Source organism: Aspergillus ambiguus, assembly GCF_047715705.1.
Source record: "Aspergillus ambiguus strain CBS 117.58 unplaced genomic scaffold BDV59scaffold_22, whole genome shotgun sequence".
Lineage (NCBI taxonomy): Eukaryota > Fungi > Ascomycota > Eurotiomycetes > Eurotiales > Aspergillaceae > Aspergillus > Aspergillus ambiguus.
Window position 1 is genome coordinate 1 of NW_027395535.1, and position 20,368 is coordinate 20,368.

Consider the following 20,368-nt stretch of genomic DNA (forward strand, 5'->3'; position numbering starts at 1 on the left):
CTGATCTATTAGTCAAGAAAGCAATGCCGCATAAATAGACCCAGGATGTCCTATCCACACACAATCCTTTCACACTCATCAGTTCCCCCGAATATCAAGACTTCAACCAGCCCAACATCACCATGAAGCTACTTCTCCTCCAGATCCCCTTCCTGGCCATTCTGGGCAGCGCTGTCGCTACTAATAGTACATTACCTTCCCGTGTCCGGTAGTTGACTCAACTGCTAACCATCCCAACAGAAGGCGACACCGTGTGCCAGTGGATAGGGTCTCTGCCGCAATGTGGAACCCCCGATTGTCCCGCCGGATGGAAAATGAAGGCGCTCACCCCGTGCAGGGATGCTGACAACTGCTGCGATTCTGGATACCAGGTGAAATGCTGCCAGTAGATGAATGCATCTAGTGACTCCGATGAGGAAATGCCAGAATCGACGGGTTTCAATCAAGTTGTTGTATTGGTATATCTTAATTGCATGGATATCTGGTAACCTGTGTGTCCCATGTAGGATCCTGCCCACATATAGCCTTAATACATACATACATCATAAGAATCAGCCTATTCCATCGCAAACGCTCCCCCGCCGACCCCGGGATACCCTGCTTCGCCGAAGATCGTTCCCCTCGCTTGCACCATGGCCGCAATCTCCAGCAGGAACTCGTACAGGATCACGACATTGGTAAGGACGTGACCTAGTGTGGCAGATTGCGGGTTCCCGTCCATAATGCTGCTGTCGCCCTCGTCTTCGCCTTGGTTGTCGGTTGCATCTTCGGGGGACTCATCCATCAGGGCAGACTTGGGAACGGTTGTCTCGACAAACGGCTGTGCCAGGCGTTTTCGTAGCTCTTCCGCTGCCGTGGCTGCTCGTACCGCAGACGAGTCGCGCGACTGGACAGACTTGACGGAGGGCTCCCGTAGTGGCGAACCGACAACGGATCGCTTTGGAGATGAGGTGAGGGCTTGCAGGTCTAGGGGCCTCGACTTCCGACCACGTGGTGATCCGACGTCCGCTTCACGTGGTGCTTTTCTTGAAGGACGCTCGGATGAGGCGCGAGTTGGAGGGTTGGACGACGCATCGGCGCGGCTATAGCGGGTGGGATCGTCTTCCTGGTGGAGCAGGTCACGGCGCGCGGCGACCAGAATGTCGAAGTCGGGCACTTCTTGACGCCATTGCTGGATCCGCTGGACCAGTTGCTGCAGGACAGACGTAAGGCTTGGGGTGTCGTCGCTCGACCAGGAAGGTTCTTGGTGCGCCATCTGGATCTGCTCCATGATGGTGGCGGGCTGCGTGGTGTTCGAGTCGCCGTAGTCGTACTTGGATGGGTCAACCAATAGCCATCCGTCAAGAGAGATGAGATGAGACGAGGCGATGCTCATCAGGACCTCGGTCAGAGCCAGGTTCACGATGACACTGTTGGTGAAGAAATCCTCCAAGCAATGCAGAAGCTCCTGGATGATAGGCGCCTCCTGTCGGATTTGCAGTGGGCAGTCTTCATCATCCTCTGCCGGCGGGATGTACAATCGAGACTCAACCACCCATGTCGCATCTTTAAGGTAGTTGTCGAACGAGTCTTCTAGAGTGGGGTCATTCACGATTGACGTCGCCATAGCGACGAGCACTTGCAACTCCGAATTCAGTGCTCCCACCGTTCGCTGCTTGGCTTGTTGCCCCGGGATCGTCCGAATCAATGACCGGGCAAAAGTGTGATGGCGCTGGAGGACGACTGCCATGAGTCGCAGCGTAGCAAGGACAGTCTGCCGGTTCGCCGATTGCAGCCCCAGCAGAGTCAGATCCCTGAGATTGAAGAGGGAAGGAGACGGCCGAGCCGCTTCTTCAGAAAATGCAGCTAGAACATCCAAAGATTTCCGGCGACTAAGAGACATGTCGACGTTAACCTGAGACTTGGTTTCAAGAGCGGAGGGGGAGGCAAGCAGGAAGTGAAGGATGCGATGGACCAGGTCGCGTTGATCGATGGAACTTAGGATACGGCACAGATAAGTGAGGACGGCGGCAGTGGACCCGCCTTGCACGTCAGAGGACTCCAGCAACGAGGGATATCTGAAAAAAGGTTAGGACGAATTGGGAGTAATGGGTATAGAATTTGACGAACAGGAGCTGCTCCAAGAACAAGACCTGGAAGTGATCAAGAAGAGTCGCGTTAACTTCGGCGGATTTACAATGGTCAATGGTATCCTGCCAAAACAGAAGATACGACATGAATGAGTCCATCGTGAGCCCTAGGGAGGGCGGAAGCGCCGTCTCTTGCTTGGCGTGATCGGAGAGGGCGATGATATGGGGAACTTTTTCGTCTTCAGCAGCTGCGAAAGAGAGACTACCCAACAAGGTCAGTACAGTATATAATTCAGCCATAAGACGACCATACCTTCCCAGTTGGCTATACAGGGCACCTAGCCCAGTGGCCATCAAAGTCGCCAAATCACTCTCAATCAACCATCTCTCCAAGTCCTTCGACCGAGATGCGGTCTCAATGAGATACAGCAGGCCGGTGCGGGCAAAATCACCCGCCCGACCAGCATGATGCACATATTCAACCAGCAGATAGAATAGGGGGAAGTCGTCCTTCCTCATCGCTCCGGCGAATTCGGCCCCGCTGTTTCGTTGTTCGCGCTCTTGATCGTCGGATCGGGGGGCAAACCATGCCGGGAGAATTGTCGGCTGCAGACGGATATTGTTGGCGACGCCAAACAAGAGTTCGACGAGTCTTCCTTCAACGTCCTCCGAGTGCTTGTCGGCGCGTCGGACCAGGTCCACCAGAGCCCGCGCAAACAGCCGGTTGTCCACCACCCCATCGACCTCGGCGTCAATCAGCGTGTTGAAGAAGATCGTGGCGGAACGGAGCATGGCATCGTCGTAAGAGGACAAGGCGAGTTTGGTCACAGTGACGAAGATCTGAGAGGAGGCGGCATAGGAAAGACAAGGATGTGGAGCGGGGCCACGAGATTCATCGCTCAGCACGGAGTTGAGGCGCTCGATACAATTGCGCGCGTGGATCGTGGCAGACTGCTCCCCGGATGGAGACGTAGACGAGCGCCATATTTGCTGTAGCCAGCAGTTATAACGAAGGTTAGAAGGACTGTCATCAGCGTCCAAGGAAGGAGGAGGGGTCTTCGCTCACCTGTAGGGTATTGCAGGTGCGTTTGAAGGTGGTTAGCCGCTCAGTAGGGGAGCCTGGGCGAAAGCCCTTGGAAGACAGGGAACGGGAACCGCCAATTAGTCGAGACCACTAGAGGGGGTTAGCGATGAGGCAGTCGAGGGGATATGGTCTCAGTGGAGCACGTACAAAGTCCATTCTGAGCGAGCGGCATGGTAGATGATGCGCAAGGAGAGCCGCAGTGACGGAGAAGCAACCGAGTGAAGCCCCCGTTGCAGCCTCAGGACACCACGCAGCCCGATGAGGACTAGCGCGCAGGTGCTCCCCGGAAACCCACCCGATCGGGCTTAGCGCAGGTACCGAACTTATCTACACGTGACGCCATTGTTTATTTCCGTATCCGGCAAATTCTCCATTCAAAAGAGCCTATTCACATCGCGATATGCCAATCCAAGAACCCATGCCCACCAACACAACGCCAGAATAGTATGCGCCCGCTCTCCATCCCAGTCTAAAGTCATATAAGAAAGATAAGAATCCCAGACCAACACCACTAATCACTTTCATCTTTGGGCCGTCGCCCGCCGCGCTTCCGTTTTGGTTGTTCGTTCTGGTCACTGCCATCATCTTCGTGTTTGCGACTGGTGGGTTGATCGGGAACCTTGGCGATGATATCTGCCAGGAAATCGAGGACGTCGTCCTTGGCTACGGCCTGTTTCAGATGCGATGCCGTGACGCGTTTGGAGTTGCGATCTTTGGCCTCTTTGGCGGCCTTGGTGACGAGGGAGATCATGAAGAGCTCTAGGGCTTTGGCTGTGGGGAGGAAGTATCGTTAGTATTGCAGTTCACCTGAGAGTCCACGACGGAAGAAGAAAAGGGTATCCTTACAGACAGCGATGGGGGTGACCTGGGCCACCTTCCCGACGTCTTCATCCGCCTGCATGATGCGCTTGATGCGCGCGACGGGGAATTTGGTCTTCACTTCGACCCCGGCTGCGGGAATCGGGTGCGATGGTTCCTCTGGCTGCGCGACGGGGACAGGGACTGGGGCCGGGACCAAATTCGTGGGCTCCATGAATTTGGTCTCGGGAAGGGGCGGCGCGGGGGCCACCGGGTTCGCATCCACCGCACGCGCAAGACGAGAGGATCGTCGAGCCATGTCCGGATCCAAGCTATGATCCGGGAAGGGAGGCGGAACGTATTGTTGGGGCACCCGAGGGAGCGGGGCGGGCGCGGACGCCGGGTGATGATATTGCGGGGTGAAGAAAGGCGAAGCGTCGTAGGAGGCGCGATGGGCGAGCGGATTGGAGATCTGGTAGGACTGCGTGACGGAAGGGGAGATGGGCGAGTGAAAGGTCGAAAGGTCGGGAGATTGCGGTCGATAGTTCTCTTGATCGGTCATTGCTGGGGGACGAGGTCAAAAGTCAGTATGCGCGTCGAGTCCGGGGCGCAAGAAGGATGGAAGTACCTTGTGAGGACGAGGAATGATTAAATCATCAAAGGGGCGGGTGGGAGAAAGGCATTCCCAAGGGTAAGGAGAGACATAAAATTGAGATCTGGAGAAGTAGTGGAGAGGAAGAGGGAGAGATGGAGGATAAGAAGGAAGAACAATAATAAATTAGAGACGCGACGGGAAGGTCTTAGTCAGCGGGCTGCCTCTTTGGCTCTGGGGGGGATTTTTTGGATTTTCTCCTCCGCGGGCGGCAGCAGGAGGTTTTCGGCCTTTTAACCCTGCGCGATGGGGTTGCTCGCACTAAAAATATTCTTTTCATGGATATTCAGACACCCTGACACGAGAACTTTCTGCTGTTTTTTTTTTCCTCTTTTTCTTCAACTATTCTCTTGATAATAATAATTTTACCTCCTTATGTTCACTTCCCTCTCTTCTACCATTATTCTGTATTTCTCCTGTATATCCTGTATCTTCGAAATATTATGCCCTACCGCCTCCCTACGAGTCTCATCATCATCACTTGCCACACCGCACCCGTCCACAGCCCCCCTCTGATTGGCCCCCATCCCTCTTATTCATCATCTCGACGACGATGCTGATGACTCTGTACAATCCCCATGAAGACACCTGAGCTCCCGAGATGCCAAGATGGCTGAAACCGTGAGACCTCATCGGTATCGCCTCTCTATTTCCGTGCATCGATGTGGGTGAATAACTTGATCTAATCCGAGGGAGTACATCATACCTACCTATATATACTATACGCCGTATCGCAATTCGTTCCTGCGATCAGATACCTGTTCTGTACTTAGTCTACTCGATATCTACCTAAATACCTGTACTATCATACATATCATCCCTCTGTATTTCTAGGCTACCGTCGAACAGCGCCCTCTTCCATGCGGCCCGGATCAACATTCCTCCGCTCCGTCTCCAGTAACCAAATTCGGAGCCTCCAAAAGTACAACAACTTCAACCATTCACTCCATTCAATCCCTTCACTTCTCCCTCCACCCCTCCCTTCTGGTCGCTTTTTCGCCTATTGCCAGCGATGCGTTCCTCCTCTCGCTGATGGCGATCTGAGTCATGCCGTCTTCCTCTCTTCTCTCTCCCTCCACTCCCGTCTGACAATCCCATCCACCCCTCAATCTCACTGACGACTCCCTCCGCTCCCATGGCCATGACAGACCAGCCTTCGGGCTTGATGGATATCGCAAGGTGCGTTGAGTCTTTCCCCCCGCCTTCGCCTTCCAATATGCCATCCACTGACTCCGCCAGCTCCCTCACACAGGAAGAAATCCCGTTCAAGCTTCGATGTGCAATCTGCAATAAACTCGCTGTGAACGCCTTCCGTCTCCCATGCTGTGATCAGGCCATCTGCGAATCCTGTATGTGCAGCCCTTCCGTCGTCCGATCCATTAGAGTCTAACACACTCGCCCTACAGGTCAAGGATCTCTCCCCGAGACATGTCCCGTCTGCGCCCACAATCCCATTTCGTCCGACCTCTGCAAGCCGAATAAGGCCCTTCGCACCACCCTCAAGGCCTTCTTACGCACCGAGGAGAAAAAGCGCGAGAAAGAACGTCAGTCGGCCTCCGCCACTCCCGCGACCGCCAACGGCGTCCAACCCGTCGACGACACCGCTACCTCACAGGAAACCCCCCCTGTATCCAGCACTCCCGACGTCAAGACCACCGAAGAAACCATTGAACCGACTCCCGCACCTACTATTCCTCAAGGACCCCCGGTAGAGGCGAATCTCCCTGAAGCGACCACCGAACGTGCTGCGCCCGGACAGGAACAACAGCCCCCATCGGAAGTACCACGCGAGGTTAGATGCTCTCAACTGTCTCCGTCACTCACGCATAGGCACATTTGCTAATTCTTCTCCCAGGCGGAACACAATGAACAACCCCCCGCAGAGATCGTTGAAACCGATGGCGCAGAGGCACACAACGGACACGCTGATGGGACTGATGAGACCGCTGTGGCGCAATCCACCGAACAGGATGAAGTCCAATCTCCAGCGATGGGGGCCATGGCCCCCAACGGCATGGGCATGACCCCAGGCATGTTCCCAAATATGGGATGGAACGGCAACGGAGACTTCAATCCCATGTCTCAGTTCATGGGCAATGGCATGTTCAACTTCCCGAATCCTATGGGTAGGTCTATTTTCTCCGGTCGATCCCCTCTCTATTCCACAGGACTGACCCTCTTCCCAGCACTTTCCGGCATGGCGATGGGCCCGATGGCCGCAAATCCAGGGATGTTTGGGGGTTACGGGATGAACATGAATGGCATGAACAATGGTATGAATATGGGGATGAATTACAACACTGGTCAAGGCATGTACGGGGGATGGGACGGCTCACAGAACAATATGTGGAATGGAGGCCAAGATAAATTCAATCCAAATGCTTTCGCAAATGGTATGGGCCCGCAGTATGGGCCCTCCTCTGGATTTGGCGGTTTTAATCCCAACGGAGTTGCTCCTCAGCAACAGCAGCAGTTCTCTAGCCAAGATTTCCAGAACGGCTACCATGGCCCCGGGTTTGGTCGAGGCAACTTCCGGGGCCGTGGCAGAGGCTTTGTCCCTGGCGGCGCTGGTCGCGGCCGCCCGTTCCCCGGCAGTATGCATGCCTATCCTCCCAATGCTAACCAGCCAGGGTCTGATTCCCCTAATCCGGCCGCCGCGGCCCCCGACATGGCGTCGCAGACGCTCGAGGACCCAACTGCGGGGGACGTCAGTCAGGCTGTCCCCCATGAGAACGGCGAGCCGGCCTCCGCTCCGGACCAACCACCGCAGAATGCCAATGCTGACGCTGTTGGGGATGCCACCGAGTCGACCCCGGCGGACGGACAGGAAGCCATTGAGGAGGAGTCGCAACTCCGCGGCATCCCAACCATCGATAGTCTGGATCAGGCCAATGCTGCCCAGGGTATGATGCCCACGGGGCCCATGGGCATGATGAGCCACATGGGGCCGGGCTTTGGACGCGGCGGCTATATGCGTGGATCGTACGGCGGTGGACGTGGAGGCTTTGCCGGGCCGTACATGCATGGTAACATGCCCGGCGCTAACATGCAGATTCCTCGAGGTCCCGGAGTCGAAGGCGCTCCTGCTGCGCCGCGCGCGATGCGCGAGGGTCTGCCCAACACCAGCATTCTGCGACAGCGTAACTTCCAGGGCCCTGGGTCCGCGCGATCCTCGGTGCCTTCCATGAGGCCCTCGGAACCGCCAAGGTAAGTTGACCCCTGATCTTCGTGTCCGTGCCGTACGGAGCCTAACATGCATGGTTTCTCTAGTGCGACTCCTGTTGCCGCCCCGGAGGATCAACCGGCCCCTTCAAAGTCCAGATCCATGTCCCGTGGTCGATCTGCATCCCGGGCCCGGAGCAGATCCAAATCTCCCCCCCGGTCCCAGTCTGGCTCCCGTCGTCACTATCGCCAACGATCAGCAAGCGTCGCCGGCAACACCAACGATAACAGCCCCGAAGGATCTGACCGCCGATCTGACCGCCCCAGACGCCCGCGCCATCGTGAGGACCAGCACGACAATAAACCCCCCGCAGAAGACGCCCAGCGCACGCGCTCCCCGTCCGTGGACTCGCATCGGTCGTCCCGACGCCGAGACAGAGAGCGTGAGCGTGAGCGTGAGCGTGAACGAGAACGCGACCGAGACCGTCGTGCTAGCCGACGCTCGCATCGCTCGCACCGTTATCGCAGCACCAGCCGCGACGCTGAATCCCGCGACGGCGATCGCCTGGCGCAGATCCCAGAAGAGAACGGGACGTCGTCTCGCGGCAAGAGCCTTGAACCTATCGAGAACTCGAGCCGCACGTACCGCTCGTCCAAGGACCGTCCTACTCGCCGTGACGACGAGCGCGAGCGGGACCGGGACGCTCGACGCCGGGATCGCGATCGGGAGAGATACCGGGAGCGGGAGCGGGAGCGAGACCGAGACCGAGACCGAGACCGTGAACGAGACCACGACAGAGACCGCGACCGGTACCGCGAACGGGACCGTGACCGTGACCGTGATCGCGACAGGAAACGATCGCGACGGGACCGCTCCGAGTCCCCCGCTGAGAGCGAATACTCGTCCCGGCACCATTCGCGGCGCGTCAAGAGAACCCGTGATGACGATATACGCGGCGGCGGTGATCGTGAGCGACCCAAGGAGAAGCCCGCCCCGTCATCGCGCAGCGGCGAACCCGACAAAGACCCGCATACGCTCGAGCGCGAGGCCCGCAACCGCGAACGCATGCTCAGGGAGCAGCAGCGTCGTGAGGCCATGCAGGCGGACCGCGACGGGGGGAGCAAATCCAGTCGTCGGCGCGACAGTCGTCCGGACCGCAACCTCGCGGGCGGGCGTCGCGTCAGCTACAAGTACGAAGATGATGAGAATGACGCCGTCCGCACGACCCGGGTTGAGAAAGAGCGCGAGGCTGGTCGCTGGACGTGAGCGACGCTTCAGCACATACCTATCTGTCTTGTCTATTTGGTTTCCCATTTTGCGAACGCATATAGATGGAATGGGATTCAGCTTCGGTCTGGTTATCTGCATACATGCATGGAAGGGAAAATGTTGCATACGGTGTGTTTTCTGTAGATATGATACTGAGAGAAGAAGGCAGATGAATTTAAGCTATAGCTTTGAACTATTCGAGACCCGAGAATGATGTAGTGGAGCGATGCCAGCTGCATAATATACGGAGTGATGTTTATAGATGATGGACGTAAGCAGGCCGCTGCTGCGCGATACCGCCAAAATATATTCCCTACTCGACCCAAATCAAGTCTGAACCGCGCCAATAAACACCCCTTGAAGAGCAAGCGAGTTGGTATTTCCATTGACATTGCATCATGCTGCCAGGCATATAGCAGAAAAAGAATATAAACCGCAGATAAACGACAGGCTATACAATAACAGACACAAGAGACGTCTTTTCGCAGCAGGATGATAAAAAAATGACCAAGTCCGTCCGATCAATACAATACACGCAAGGCTAAGGGCAGATGCAGACACAATGGCGGCTAGCCCAGCTTGGCCTTAAGGGATTCGATCTCCGCGGTCAGGTTCTGCATTTGTTGCGCCTGCTGAGCGATCGTCTTCGTCTGCATGTCAAGCAGATCCTTAATAGCGCCCAGCTCGCGACCAACCACGTCAGCAACAGCGGTTGTGGCGCTAGAGCCCGGCGCAGGGGTGCTGGTTGTAGGGGTGCTAGGGGCGGGGGATCGGTCGGCAGAGGTCTGTTGTGCGAGTTAGCTTGGTCGTCCGTTATCGGATGACGGCGATTTCATGGCTTACCGGAGTGGCGGCCGGGGACTTCGACTCATCCTTCTTGTGCCAGGGGCTAGTCTTCACGGAGGGCGAGGCCGTCTCAACAGTGCGAGTGGGGCGCTCAACGGGCTTCGGGACCTCATCGAAGCTGGACTCCTGTTCCGTAGGCTCGGGCTCCTCGTCCTCCTGGTCGGCGAACTTGTTCACCATGGCTGCCATAGAGGCGCCTTGCTCCTTCATGGAGGGGGCAGGCTTGACGACCGGCGTCGGCTCGGGCGTCGGTTCAGGGGCCTTCTTCGCCGGGGTCGGCTCAACAGGCTTCGGCTCGGCGGCATTCATTGTGGAGGTGGGCTTGTCCTGCACGCCCGTCACCTCCTTCAAGCCCTCACCCTCGAAGAGGCTGGCCATGGAGATCTTCGGAGGAATGGCTTCCTTGCCCTCCAGCCACTCAGTGGGACCCATGGCGGCTTTAAGACCGACGGTCGGGGGGTAGATGTCGTCCTGGAAGTTCTCAGAGCGACGGGGAACGATGAAGGAGATGGGCTCGATGTATGTGTCGTTGACCGTCTTGTAGGCCCGCGCGACTTCGTTCTCGTGCGCGTTGACACCACGCTTGGGCATGAACCCGATGCCACGCTGGGGGTCGCCGGACTTGTACTCAGCAAGATATTCGAACTTGTCATTTTCCAGTTCGAAGTAGCGGATGTTGCCGTCACTAAAAGGAGGTTAAGTCGAGCTCATGCTATAGCCGATGTATTGCGGTACTTACCCTCGGCCAGCCAGGTACAGGCATTGAGTGCCCTCATCCCAGAAGGGCATGCAGACACCAGAGATCGAATCAAGCACCTTGAAGCCATTGATAGGCTCACGAGGAGCGCGAATATCCCAGAGAGCGAGCTGACGGTCACTCATCTTGGAGAAACCAGTGGTTGCGATGCGGTCCCGCTCACCCAGCCAGACCGCCCGGCTGTTCTTGGCCCCTGAATGGCCCTGTGTCTCATGCGCCGGGCGCTCCTGACGAACATCCCAAATGCGGAGCTTCTTGTCGCGTGAGGTGGTGACGAGGAGAGAACCGTTGGCGCTCCACGACTGCGATTGAACGATATCACCCAGCTTCAGGGTCAACTTGGGGGCTCCAGCTTCGATATCCCAGATTTTGACGGTGAAATCGCCCGACGCGGTGGCGAGGATATTCTCGGCAGCGGGGTTGAAGAGCACGTGGCCAATCTTCCTGTGGCGCCGTTAGATGGAGACGTAAGGGAGCAGTGGAGACAAGATCGAAACTGACTTGGGATGACCGCTCAGCTTGCCCACGGGGGAGACATCACGGATATCATCGGAGGGGACATCGGGAACGACACTGAAGTCCTCCGGAACCCGCCAGAGGAACACCTACAGAGGCAAGGTCAGCGAGGGCGGATCATTGGGACCAAGTTCGAGGACGGTACCTTCCCATCGTCGGAGCCAGATGCAATCAGATCATCGTTGAAGGGATTCCTAGTCCATGTTGGTTGCCGTCCGTACCAACAGACCCATAACCATCCAGATAACTCACCAGTCGGTATCCAGGACCGCTGCGGTGTGACCGCGAAAGAGTGGGATTCTTTCGGGGAGCTTTCCACGCTCGTTGAGGGGCAAAACAGCAAAGGCACCTCCACCACCGGCTTCCCAGTTTACGGAAAGGTATTTCGGATTGACCTGCGGAAAGGTGAAGCCGTGTTAGGCGCATTGGTTGCCGATTGTCTGGGTTGGGAGTTGAGTGTTTCAGGGGCGAGAGAGAGCACGGACGGACCTTGACCAGGTTGGTATCCCAGGCATTGTTGGAGATATGGAGGTTATCGTAGCATTGGTCCTGGGAAAATAGTTAGACAAGATCACCATGAATATCACCAAGCTCCTCGCGGGACGGACCTTTCTCGTCGGGCGTCCGAAGACGTGACCTGATCAGATGCAATTGATACCTGTCAGATTGAAGAACTGCAGACTGGGAGCTCCAAAGGGGTTAATCTCACGGTATTTGGAGGAACGGACAAAACGACCGGACATGACGATAGAGAAGAGAGCTCGAGAGGGAGGGAGAGGTAGAAGAAAAGAGAAGGGCGAGGGGAGGGGTGGAGGGAGGTGTATGGAGTAGACGAAGTGGAAGTCCCCGTCGAGATGAAAGCAGATGGTGGAAAGGGAGATACGCCAGATACGGGCGCATGTGGTGGGCCGGCGGTAAGTTACGGTCCGGTATGGTTAATGTCTCCATCGGGCTAGCGCCTCCCCCATGGCTGAGTCATCAGGGTTTGTTTACCGGCTGTCGTCACTCCAGAAACCATGTGTATTTCTCGATCGTCGTCTTCATCTGCATCGGCTCTATCTCATATCGATCTCCTCCTCCATGCCGCCATCCACGCCGTTCTCTTGACTCTTGATCTATCCTCTTCGCCCCCTTTCACCCATCGACTGCGACATTCCATCTCCGGGGTCCCGGTGGTCCACAACCAGTGAACTACTTAGCTGCCAGCTCCCTCACTTGTCTGCGGAGGTTGCGATTCCTTTGATACCATCATGGATTCGGAAAATACGGTACCGTGGCACTCTCCTTGGTTGTTATCTTCCCTCCTCTGACTCTCCCAGATGCTTCCAAGATCACCCGCTCGGTCGCGCATCCCAACAGCCGGCCTTCGAGAGATGAATTCCTCCAACACAAACGCCCGTTCCGGAATCGCGCAACCAGGGTTTATTGCGAACAAACCAACCAGCTTAGGACGTATGTCAACAACGCTCATTAGTATCGTGGGAGGATCCCCGCTGATAGCATCAGAATCTACTCGCACGAGGAGTACCACACATGGTCCTGACACTACCCGACCAGTGGCAACAACGCCAGCTTCGACATCCCGCACCAGTACTAGCACTGGGAAGGCCCATAGCCGCGCCAATTCTTATGCATCATCCACGTTAACCCGTTCCGCTTCTACCGCCTCCCGCACTGCGAAGGGAGCGTTCTCCTCCACTGTCGGTCCCGGTGGCCGACCCCCATCCGGCATTTCTCGTCCTCAGACATCCCTCGCGGGCGCCCGTCGACCAAATGGCACCTCCGTTCCCCGTCCCGCGACATCCCTTGACACCCATATGGAGGAAGATTCGAGTATATTGGGCAAAAGAAAGGGTAGGCGACAATCTCTCAGTTTTTCCCCCTCTCCTCCCGCCCCGGCGAATGTGACCGGGTGCTTCCCAGGCCGTGCATCAGTGAACTTGATAAGCAATGGTCCCGACTCCCCGATGTATCTTAGTCCAATGAGAGACGCTTCCTCTCATACCCAGGCGGATACATCTCTATCCCATGCTTTCGGGAAGCTTACATGCAGTCCTATTCCACATGGCCCACTGGATCCCAATGCCCTCTCGTTTGAAAACTGCAAGTTCTCGACGATACCCAGTCCTGTCAAACCGCGCCTGGAAAGACCCCTGTCATCCCCCAAAACTTCCCCCCGCAGAAAGCCCCCTCCACCTCCTGAATTTCTCAGGAAAGATTCGTCGACCACATTATTTACCTATTCTACAGGTGCCGAATGGGACCGCGAGACGCGCGAGAGGTCCATGGAAGAAATGTTCAACACGTTCATCTCTCGCGTCAGCCAAGCTGGACAGGAAAGTTATGGCTTGAAGGAGACCGTTGAGCTGTACAAATCAAGAGGTAAGACATCTCCTAAGTATTGTCCGGCAGCCACAAATCCTTATGCATCTTCCTGTATAGTGAGCGAACTCGAGACGTCCCGGAGGGAACTCACCGACAGCAACGTCTCGCTACGTGTCGAGCTTGAATCTATGAAAACGCAGTTGATGACGTCGGAAACGACGCTCAAAGACGCCCAGAGGGATCACGAAATCGCCATCGAGGACCTCAGCAAACGCCAGCGGATTGATATGGATACTATTCGCGAAGAAGGAAAGAAAGAACTCGAAAAGCTCCTCGCGCGCCAGGAAGACGAAATCCGTGAACTCACCCGACGTCATGAACAGGAGCTCGACAATGAAAAGGTGGTACGACTCCGGGAACTCAATCAACTCACGTCTCAGACCGCACTCGATACCCAGAAAGCGCAGATCGAATTAGAACGAAAAGACCGGGAAATCGCCTCTCTACAGAGCGCAATCGAGGCCCTGCGACAAGAGGTTGAACGCGAACGCAAGTGCAAGGAAGACCTCCGGCAGAACTTGGATACTGCGAGTACCAACAGTGTGACGTTGGAGTCGTCGATCCGTGCACTTAAGGCCAGAATCGAGTTTTTGGAGTCTGGCAGGGAGGAACAATCTCAGGCCTTTGAAAGTTTGAACCAACAAATGATGGATGCCCTAGCGGAGACCAACGCGACCAAAGAGAAGCTAAGAAAGGAAGAGACACTCCGACGGAAATTGCACAATCAGGTGCAGGAGCTAAAAGGAAACATTCGCGTTTTCTGCCGTGTCCGTCCCTCTCTCAACACCGAAAGTGAGACCGATATCGCCCAGATCCAATACCCCGATCAGGCGGAAGACGGCAAGGAGATCAACCTTATGGGACCGGAGGAGAGAAGCGCTCTTGGAACCGTTACCAGGAAGAACAGTAGCTTCTCCTTTGACAGGGTTTTTGGCCCTTCGACCCAGAATGCCGAGGTCTTCGACGAGATCAGCCAGTTGGTCCAGAGCGCCCTTGACGGGTATAATGTTTGTATCTTCTGCTATGGCCAGACTGGTAGTGGCAAAACCTACACCATGTCTTCGTTGGATGGCATGATTCCTCGGGCAGTACACCAAATTTATGAGACTGCGACCGGTTTGGAAGAAAAGGGATGGAGATACACTATGGAGGGCAATTTCGTGGAAGTGTACAACGAAAACTTGAATGACCTCCTGGGCAAGGCGGAGGAACTGGACAAAAAGAAGCACGAGATCCGCCACGATATGCAGCGCGGCAAGACTATCATCACGGATGTTACTACAGTTCGCCTGGATTCTCCCGAGATGGTCGAGTCCCTCCTCAAGCGCGCTGCGGCCAACCGGTCGGTTGCAGCGACCAAGGCTAATGAGCGTTCTTCCCGGTCGCACTCTGTTTTTATTCTGAAGCTCATTGGAGAGAACAGCATCACCGGAGAGCGTAGTGAGGGCACCTTGAACCTAGTTGATCTGGCCGGTAGTGAGCGACTGAGCCACAGCGGAGCGACAGGCGAGCGGTTGAAGGAGACCCAGAACATCAACCGCAGCCTGAGCTGCCTGGGCGATGTGATCGCCGCACTCGGACAAGGTAAAGAGGGTGGACACATCCCATATCGCAACAGCAAGGTATGTTGGTTGGCTTTTGGTTTCCGAGTATGGACCTCACTGACCCCCCATTAGCTCACGTATCTCCTTCAATTCTCCCTGGGCGGCAATTCCAAGACCCTGATGTTTGTCATGGTCAGTCCGTTGCAGGCTCATCTCGCAGAGACGTTGACAAGTCTCAAATTTGCGACCAAGGTGCATAACACGCACATTGGCACTGCGAAACGCCAGGCGCGTGTTCGTGATACGTAAATGATACCTTTTGTTTTCTGGATGGTTGGACAGGTCTTCATGAACCAGACCTTGATCCAGGTGCATGGAGTTTTGTGCTTGACGATAACCCCCCGTTGCGTGGACATAGTATTCTGGACCGGATGTTAGCTGGATTAATGGATGGAAATTGCACATACACTGACAGTGGTCGACCAGACGTAGCTCATTTCACGAAGGCAATGATATCTTGAATGGTTCTGTCCTTCTGTTCAATCCAGGGGAAGTGGCCGCAGCAGTCATAGACGAGCACTCTAGCGCCAGGAATGCTTGACCGGGTGCGCTCTGCGATATGCGGTCTGCAGACCAGGTCGTCCGCTCCACAGATCATGAGGGTCTTCGCACGAACCGCTTCAAGGCCCTCCACCATCTGTCGTGGACGCTTCAGCTTCGCATCGTTCCCATACACACTCCGGTAGCACCATAGCGACATCCGTGCATCACGTCCGATTGCGTCTCGTAGCTCCTCTACGTACCGCGGTGGGTCATAGAAGTACACCGGCCACAGTGCGTCTACAGATCGAGTGAATTCCTCGTCGGTGTTTCGCGATGCGTAATCCCGTCGCGCGATGTCGAGTGCCTCCCGGTACCGCTCGTCATTGCGTGCGACGGACTCCAGATCGGTCCGGTCCTTGGCTCCGATGAGCTGGTGGTTCAGCAGGATCAGCCGGTGTACTCGGGTCGGGTACATTTCTGCGTACCCGAGGGCGATTGCGCCGCCGTTGGAGTGGCCCAGGAGCGTGGGGAATCGGTCGATGCCCAAGTGTTTGCGGAGATCCTCCAGGTCCGAGGCTAGATGCGGCATGCTCGTCATTTCGTGTGGGTGGGCCGGTCGACTGCTTTTTCCTGTCCCCCGTGGATGGAAGAAAAGACAGGTGTGGTTGTGGGAGGTGTATAATGGGGCCAGGCCCTTTTGAAGGTATTGGGATCCCAACCCCCAGGCGGGACATTGGATGGTGATCAAGGAAGCGGGGTGGGCGGAGCGTGCGGTGGAAGTGTGGACGATATATTCAAAGATGAGATCCTTAGCGGGAGAGAAGAACTGATGAGCGCCTGGAGCAAGAGGGTTGGGCGAGGCCATGATGTAGAATGTTGAGGATGGGAGTTACGATGATGTGGTGGTGGTGAAGAGTGATTTCATAGATCCGGGTCGATCTAGATTAGATAAGAATCCTACGTGTAGTAATAACTTATGTAGTGCACCCTGCATAATGGTTTCAATCTATAGCTCTCCAAAGTATCGCTGGCTCAATTCTGCCAAATCTTTCGATTTGTGACGGATATCGTCTCCTGAAAGTATTCCGTCTTCGCAGACAAATGCATCCACCATCTCCAGCGGGACCCATTCGAAATAGATATTTTGCACTTCGATAGTGGCCCTTTCGCTGCCTGGGGCTTCCAGCTTCTGAATCCCCTTTACACCATCGTGTTTCCAGGTGTTGAAGATCTCGCTCGGATCGTTGTCCTCAGTGTGGTCGTCGCGGACTACGCCGCCGGTCCCGTTGATCTTTTCCGCTTCGCTCAACACGGCGATCTTGACAGCCGGAGACATGTGTTTCGCGCTGAGCGCGAGAGGTAGAGACCCAGTCTTATTGCTGACTCCCTTCGTGGCAGAGATCTGGTCCGCTCCTAGGAGCACCATGTCCACGTCTTTAGATGCAACCGCTGCCGACGCATCAGTGTAGAGCTTAATGCACAGGTGTTTATCTGGCGACGACTGGAATTGATCCTTGAACTGGGACAACACAGAGGATGCGAGGGTAGCCCCTTCGAAGAGCGGTCTCGACTCGAGGATACGCAGTTCTAGGGTATGCAGGTCCAGCGCGGCGTAGGCATTTAACAGGCTATCTCGGATCGTCGAGCTTGCTGACGTCGTTAGTACAGTTAAATGATGCTTATTCTGGTCAGTCGACAGGACATAGGATTGTAAATAGTCTGCAAGTGACTTTTGAAGTCGTTTCACGCGTGATGACCGGCTTTGCAGGTGGGAGTCGATCATTGCCAGCATCCGGTGCCATCTCGTCTGTACGGACTCCTGCTGCCGCAGAATATTCTCAACCTCCGACAGCACGATCAGTACAGCGCTCAGTGTCGCCGCCCCCATACTCTCGCGTCCGTTTTTCACTAGATGCCATGCGGCCATCCGCAGCCCGCGCCACCAGCTGTCATCCAGTGCGGCATCCCCATCACGCGTCTGTGCAATAAAGTCGCGGAAGATCTGGATTGCGATAGCGGTCAGTTCGCGCGAGCCACTCTCGTGGTCTGCTTGGAGTCGCTCCAGCCCCGTGGCCAGCGTGTTGCCGGCGCGCTCGCCAGTCTCGCCCTCGAACCACACGCGTCGCAGGCTGTCAGTTAGCCGGGGCACCCCGTGACGGCTTCCGACCTCGTCAATCACCGTCTGCGGATCGTACCATCCCCAAGACTCATGTTCCCAATCTGTGTGGATGGCTTGTACGTCGTCATCGTTCTTCAGTCGGAAGGCGAACGGGTGGATGGTCCATTCACGCCCAACCGAGGCATCGCTGAAGCTGAACGGCTTACCGGTACGCCAGAGGGAGAGCGTCGCGGGGGTAAGGGTAGTTTCTTCGCGGAGTTCGCGCCATGCTGCGGTCAGAGGGTCTTTGTCTTTGCGGTCAATGCTGCCGGAGATCGGGGCGAGATGGTGTCTACCACGGATGGAGGATTAGACATGTCCCATGAGGACCGACAGTCGTGACCTACTGGTAAGTCCGTACCTTGTCGCTTCGTTTGAATAATGCGACGTCCGGTTTCGCGGACTTCCCACGAGGAAAGCGGAAGATAAAAGAGGAGACGACGGCGCGTTTTTCCAGGTTCGATGAAGTGACCATGGTTGGGGTTGTCGGAGGAAGCGATAGATGGAAAGGGTGGGCTGGAGAGTTGGGTCATCATCATCGCATCATGAATTGCTGGGATGTTTTGTTTCTGGCGTTGCGGTGCGTATGACGTCAGAGTCTAGTACTGTATCCTCTCGACTGCGTTTATGTACATTATACACCACTCCCTCCTCCATCCAACAGCACTGAAAATTAAGAAAGATGCCTTCCTACACCGGATCCTGCTACTGTCGCAACATCCAGTACGAATTGTCGCTGTCGTCTCCGGACGACGCGCGCACGTCGCTCTGCCACTGTCGGAGTTGCAAGGTATTCTGCCTGGTATTGCGCGACACCGGATACTGAACGATAGTCGTATAGAAAGCCTTTGGCACGAACTATGGCCTTACAGCCAAAATTCCCAAAGACGCCATTCGTCTCACTCGGGGCGCAACCAAGGAGCATGTTGCCGATAACGGGTCCGGTGCTGTAATCCATCGCGAGTTCTGTGCGGACTGTGGGAGCTATATCCTCGAGTACGGCGTGAGTGGACGTCCATAAACATAGTGCATTGCTTGGGGATGCTGATGGTAATGCAAATAGGATGCTGTCAAGGACCAATTTCGATACGTCTGTGTCGGTTCCTTGGATGATCCCGACGCTCTGCCGCCCAAGGGGGAATTCTTCTGTAGTTCCCGGGCGATTTGGATGCCGGAAGTGCCTGGTATGTCCATATCTTGGTCCGGAATACAGCTTCTAACGAGAGCAGGCGTGTTTCATAAACAGCAGATCAAGGAATAGTCCTGTCGGTGTACTGTCGTGTAGGTAGATGTGCCATAATTGCGAATTGAGACCTCAGCGCTTATGCTGGTATATTTCTCTCCTGAAGTCTCCGTTTCGGTTTCGACTTCGTGACTTTTCTCGGAGGAGCGACATAGAAACAGAGGATCTGCTGGTCTAGACAATGGGAGCATCGCGGTTGTTGACGATCACACGTCACTCCCCATGCTTGGCATGCCTTGCATGGATATGCGCTTCGCTCCACTTCTTCCACCGTCTCCTGTGGGTTCTGTTCACACACCCGAGCCTCCGGAAGGCTGGAATGAGGCGTCGAGGAGCCGCCTATCCAGGTAGACCAGAGCCACTGCACACATCGGCGTAGGACACACGTCTGTTCCCTTGCCTTCTTCAGGCAAATGCAAGTACTTGGGTTATCCATGTCAGGGAAAGGAGCATCGTTCATGGTCTTTCGACGGATGGTGTATAGTCTGTGTAGAAGAAGTTCGCTGTAAGAACCACGAGAGATGAACTTGGAGACAATTAATATGTATTCTTAAGATGGGTCCTGAGACCATCGGACAATTTATAAATGCAACTGACCCCCACTTCCGTCGGACGTTGCCAGCGCATCTTTCCGGGCTTATTTATGAGCGTTTGTTGTCTTACGTCAAGCCTCATCAGGCACCAAGGAACTTGTTCTGCGCCTTGCATTAGGGCTGTCGCAGAGAATCCTAATATTATTGTCTCAATCAATTGACTCATGCGGCTAGTCAAACACGAGTCATGCTTCATGACAATCATGAAAATCATGCATTCTCGATGTGAGCAAACTATGACCTCAACTCGCCCATACATCCGGGTAATGTGCCCTTATTCCTCGAAAACCGTCAATTCCGCCACGTTGACTCCGGAGATCTTTCATAAAAATAACCTTAGATATATTCAAAACAACACCGATAAGTACACGTCAAGTGAACCTTTCGGGTTAGATATGACAACGCACCCGGCGGACCGATTTGCAGGAATACTATCCCTGTCTCTTTGACAGCGGTTGCACTGCTCTGCCAGCCGCGAGTTTCCATAAGCATCTTCGCCCTCACGGCTACTCTCCGTGCCATCTTTGCAGTCCCGGTCATGACGGAACCCTCTGTATGACCAGTCACATGGAAGGTCCTCGTGCAAGTGCAGCGACGTAACTTACCCTGAGCAAAATACGTAGCCGCGCATGGCTTCAATCCGTGCGCGGATCGAGGATGCGATCTTGTTTTCGTCGCTCGAGTAGGACATGTTGAGCCCTCACCTTGGGTCTACCTATCTGGTCTGTTGACTGTCTTCTCTGATCAC

At 55.3% G+C, this 20,368-nt stretch overlaps 10 protein-coding genes across 10 annotated transcripts; 4 read left to right on the plus strand and 6 right to left on the minus strand.

Moving 5' to 3' along the window:
* Positions 1-122: 122 nt before the first annotated feature.
* BDV59DRAFT_203068 (uncharacterized protein) lies at positions 123-389 on the plus strand (the record flags this gene model as incomplete). The annotated part of the gene is made up of 2 exons (XM_073694192.1): positions 123-186; positions 241-389. The coding sequence occupies 2 exons, from the start codon at positions 123-125 to the stop codon at positions 387-389; spliced, it is 213 nt and encodes a 70-aa protein (XP_073546555.1).
* Positions 390-422: 33 nt separating this feature from the next.
* Positions 423-3,333, minus strand: BDV59DRAFT_180999 (uncharacterized protein). Its single transcript, XM_073690163.1, has 5 exons — positions 3,301-3,333; positions 3,136-3,243; positions 2,383-3,059; positions 2,110-2,331; positions 423-2,057 (listed from the first exon to the last, which is right to left on the minus strand). The coding sequence occupies exons 1-5, from the start codon at positions 3,307-3,309 to the stop codon at positions 557-559; spliced, it is 2,517 nt and encodes an 838-aa protein (XP_073546556.1). The 5' UTR covers positions 3,310-3,333; the 3' UTR covers positions 423-556.
* A 331-nt stretch (positions 3,334-3,664) lies between these two features.
* Positions 3,665-4,513, minus strand: nctA (negative cofactor 2 transcription regulator complex subunit BUR6; the record flags this gene model as incomplete). Its single annotated transcript, XM_073694193.1, has 2 exons — positions 3,665-3,924; positions 4,000-4,513. 2 exons carry the CDS (start codon positions 4,511-4,513, stop codon positions 3,665-3,667), a joined length of 774 nt encoding a protein of 257 aa, XP_073546557.1.
* A 1,225-nt stretch (positions 4,514-5,738) lies between these two features.
* BDV59DRAFT_203071 (uncharacterized protein) lies at positions 5,739-9,032 on the plus strand (the record flags this gene model as incomplete). The annotated part of the gene is made up of 6 exons (XM_073694194.1): positions 5,739-5,782; positions 5,843-5,952; positions 6,010-6,395; positions 6,459-6,729; positions 6,790-7,810; positions 7,874-9,032. The coding sequence occupies 6 exons, from the start codon at positions 5,739-5,741 to the stop codon at positions 9,030-9,032; spliced, it is 2,991 nt and encodes a 996-aa protein (XP_073546558.1).
* Positions 9,033-9,240: 208 nt separating this feature from the next.
* Positions 9,241-11,969, minus strand: BDV59DRAFT_181008 (coronin). Its single transcript, XM_073690164.1, has 9 exons — positions 11,864-11,969; positions 11,763-11,791; positions 11,644-11,703; positions 11,407-11,549; positions 11,300-11,348; positions 11,140-11,243; positions 10,621-11,082; positions 9,879-10,566; positions 9,241-9,820 (listed from the first exon to the last, which is right to left on the minus strand). The coding sequence occupies exons 1-9, from the start codon at positions 11,895-11,897 to the stop codon at positions 9,605-9,607; spliced, it is 1,785 nt and encodes a 594-aa protein (XP_073546559.1). The 5' UTR covers positions 11,898-11,969; the 3' UTR covers positions 9,241-9,604.
* A 226-nt stretch (positions 11,970-12,195) lies between these two features.
* BDV59DRAFT_181011 (putative kinesin family protein (KlpA)) lies at positions 12,196-15,598 on the plus strand. The gene is made up of 6 exons (XM_073690165.1): positions 12,196-12,422; positions 12,474-12,606; positions 12,661-13,008; positions 13,405-13,536; positions 13,597-15,161; positions 15,216-15,598. Exons 1-6 carry the CDS (start codon positions 12,405-12,407, stop codon positions 15,390-15,392), a joined length of 2,373 nt encoding a protein of 790 aa, XP_073546560.1. The 5' UTR covers positions 12,196-12,404; the 3' UTR covers positions 15,393-15,598.
* BDV59DRAFT_58975 (alpha/beta fold hydrolase) lies at positions 15,397-16,560 on the minus strand. The gene has a single exon (XM_073696698.1). The coding sequence runs from the start codon at positions 16,489-16,491 to the stop codon at positions 15,577-15,579; it is 915 nt and encodes a 304-aa protein (XP_073546561.1). The 5' UTR covers positions 16,492-16,560; the 3' UTR covers positions 15,397-15,576.
* A 47-nt stretch (positions 16,561-16,607) lies between these two features.
* On the minus strand, positions 16,608-18,358 carry BDV59DRAFT_58995 (translation initiation factor eIF-2B subunit family protein). Its single transcript, XM_073696699.1, has 2 exons — positions 18,132-18,358; positions 16,608-18,076 (listed from the first exon to the last, which is right to left on the minus strand). Exons 1-2 carry the CDS (start codon positions 18,257-18,259, stop codon positions 16,633-16,635), a joined length of 1,572 nt encoding a protein of 523 aa, XP_073546562.1. The 5' UTR covers positions 18,260-18,358; the 3' UTR covers positions 16,608-16,632.
* Positions 18,297-19,076, plus strand: BDV59DRAFT_58999 (GFA family protein). The gene is made up of 4 exons (XM_073696700.1): positions 18,297-18,574; positions 18,626-18,787; positions 18,848-18,968; positions 19,014-19,076. The coding sequence occupies exons 1-4, from the start codon at positions 18,467-18,469 to the stop codon at positions 19,043-19,045; spliced, it is 423 nt and encodes a 140-aa protein (XP_073546563.1). The 5' UTR covers positions 18,297-18,466; the 3' UTR covers positions 19,046-19,076.
* BDV59DRAFT_59002 (uncharacterized protein) lies at positions 18,914-19,620 on the minus strand. The gene has a single exon (XM_073696701.1). The coding sequence runs from the start codon at positions 19,485-19,487 to the stop codon at positions 19,107-19,109; it is 381 nt and encodes a 126-aa protein (XP_073546564.1). The 5' UTR covers positions 19,488-19,620; the 3' UTR covers positions 18,914-19,106.
* Positions 19,621-20,368: the final 748 nt, after the last annotated feature.

What these genes read in the sequence shown, in the direction of transcription:
- BDV59DRAFT_180999 (XM_073690163.1), bottom strand. An exon ending in GCACCTGCAATACCCTACAG is followed by an intron (nt 3,060 to 3,135) that starts GTGAGCGAAGAC and finishes TGCTGGCTACAG; the next exon opens with CAAATATGGCGCTCGTCTAC. An exon ending in TTGTTCTTGGAGCAGCTCCT is followed by an intron (nt 2,058 to 2,109) that starts GTTCGTCAAATT and finishes ACCTTTTTTCAG; the next exon opens with ATATCCCTCGTTGCTGGAGT.
- BDV59DRAFT_181008 (XM_073690164.1), bottom strand. Translation starts at nt 11,897, where the DNA reads ATGTCCGGTCGTTTTGTCCGTTCCTCCAAATACC. An exon ending in GCGGTCCTGGATACCGACTG is followed by an intron (nt 11,349 to 11,406) that starts GTGAGTTATCTG and finishes AACATGGACTAG; the next exon opens with GAATCCCTTCAACGATGATC. An exon ending in CTGGCTCCGACGATGGGAAG is followed by an intron (nt 11,244 to 11,299) that starts GTACCGTCCTCG and finishes TTGCCTCTGTAG; the next exon opens with GTGTTCCTCTGGCGGGTTCC.
- BDV59DRAFT_181011 (XM_073690165.1), top strand. An exon ending in CAAACCAACCAGCTTAGGAC is followed by an intron (nt 12,607 to 12,660) that starts GTATGTCAACAA and finishes TGATAGCATCAG; the next exon opens with AATCTACTCGCACGAGGAGT. An exon ending in TGAGCTGTACAAATCAAGAG is followed by an intron (nt 13,537 to 13,596) that starts GTAAGACATCTC and finishes CTTCCTGTATAG; the next exon opens with TGAGCGAACTCGAGACGTCC.
- BDV59DRAFT_58975 (XM_073696698.1), bottom strand. Translation starts at nt 16,491, where the DNA reads ATGGCCTCGCCCAACCCTCTTGCTCCAGGCGCTCATCAGTTCTTCTCT.
- BDV59DRAFT_58995 (XM_073696699.1), bottom strand. Translation starts at nt 18,259, where the DNA reads ATGGTCACTTCATCGAACCTGGAAAAACGCGCCGTCGTCTCCTCTTTT. An exon ending in GACAAGGTACGGACTTACCA is followed by an intron (nt 18,077 to 18,131) that starts GTAGGTCACGAC and finishes CATCCGTGGTAG; the next exon opens with ACACCATCTCGCCCCGATCT.
- BDV59DRAFT_58999 (XM_073696700.1), top strand. Translation starts at nt 18,467, where the DNA reads ATGCCTTCCTACACCGGATCCTGCTACTGTCGCAACATCCAGTACGAA. An exon ending in GCTATATCCTCGAGTACGGC is followed by an intron (nt 18,788 to 18,847) that starts GTGAGTGGACGT and finishes TAATGCAAATAG; the next exon opens with GATGCTGTCAAGGACCAATT. An exon ending in TTGGATGCCGGAAGTGCCTG is followed by an intron (nt 18,969 to 19,013) that starts GTATGTCCATAT and finishes TAACGAGAGCAG; the next exon opens with GCGTGTTTCATAAACAGCAG.
- BDV59DRAFT_59002 (XM_073696701.1), bottom strand. Translation starts at nt 19,487, where the DNA reads ATGAACGATGCTCCTTTCCCTGACATGGATAACCCAAGTACTTGCATT.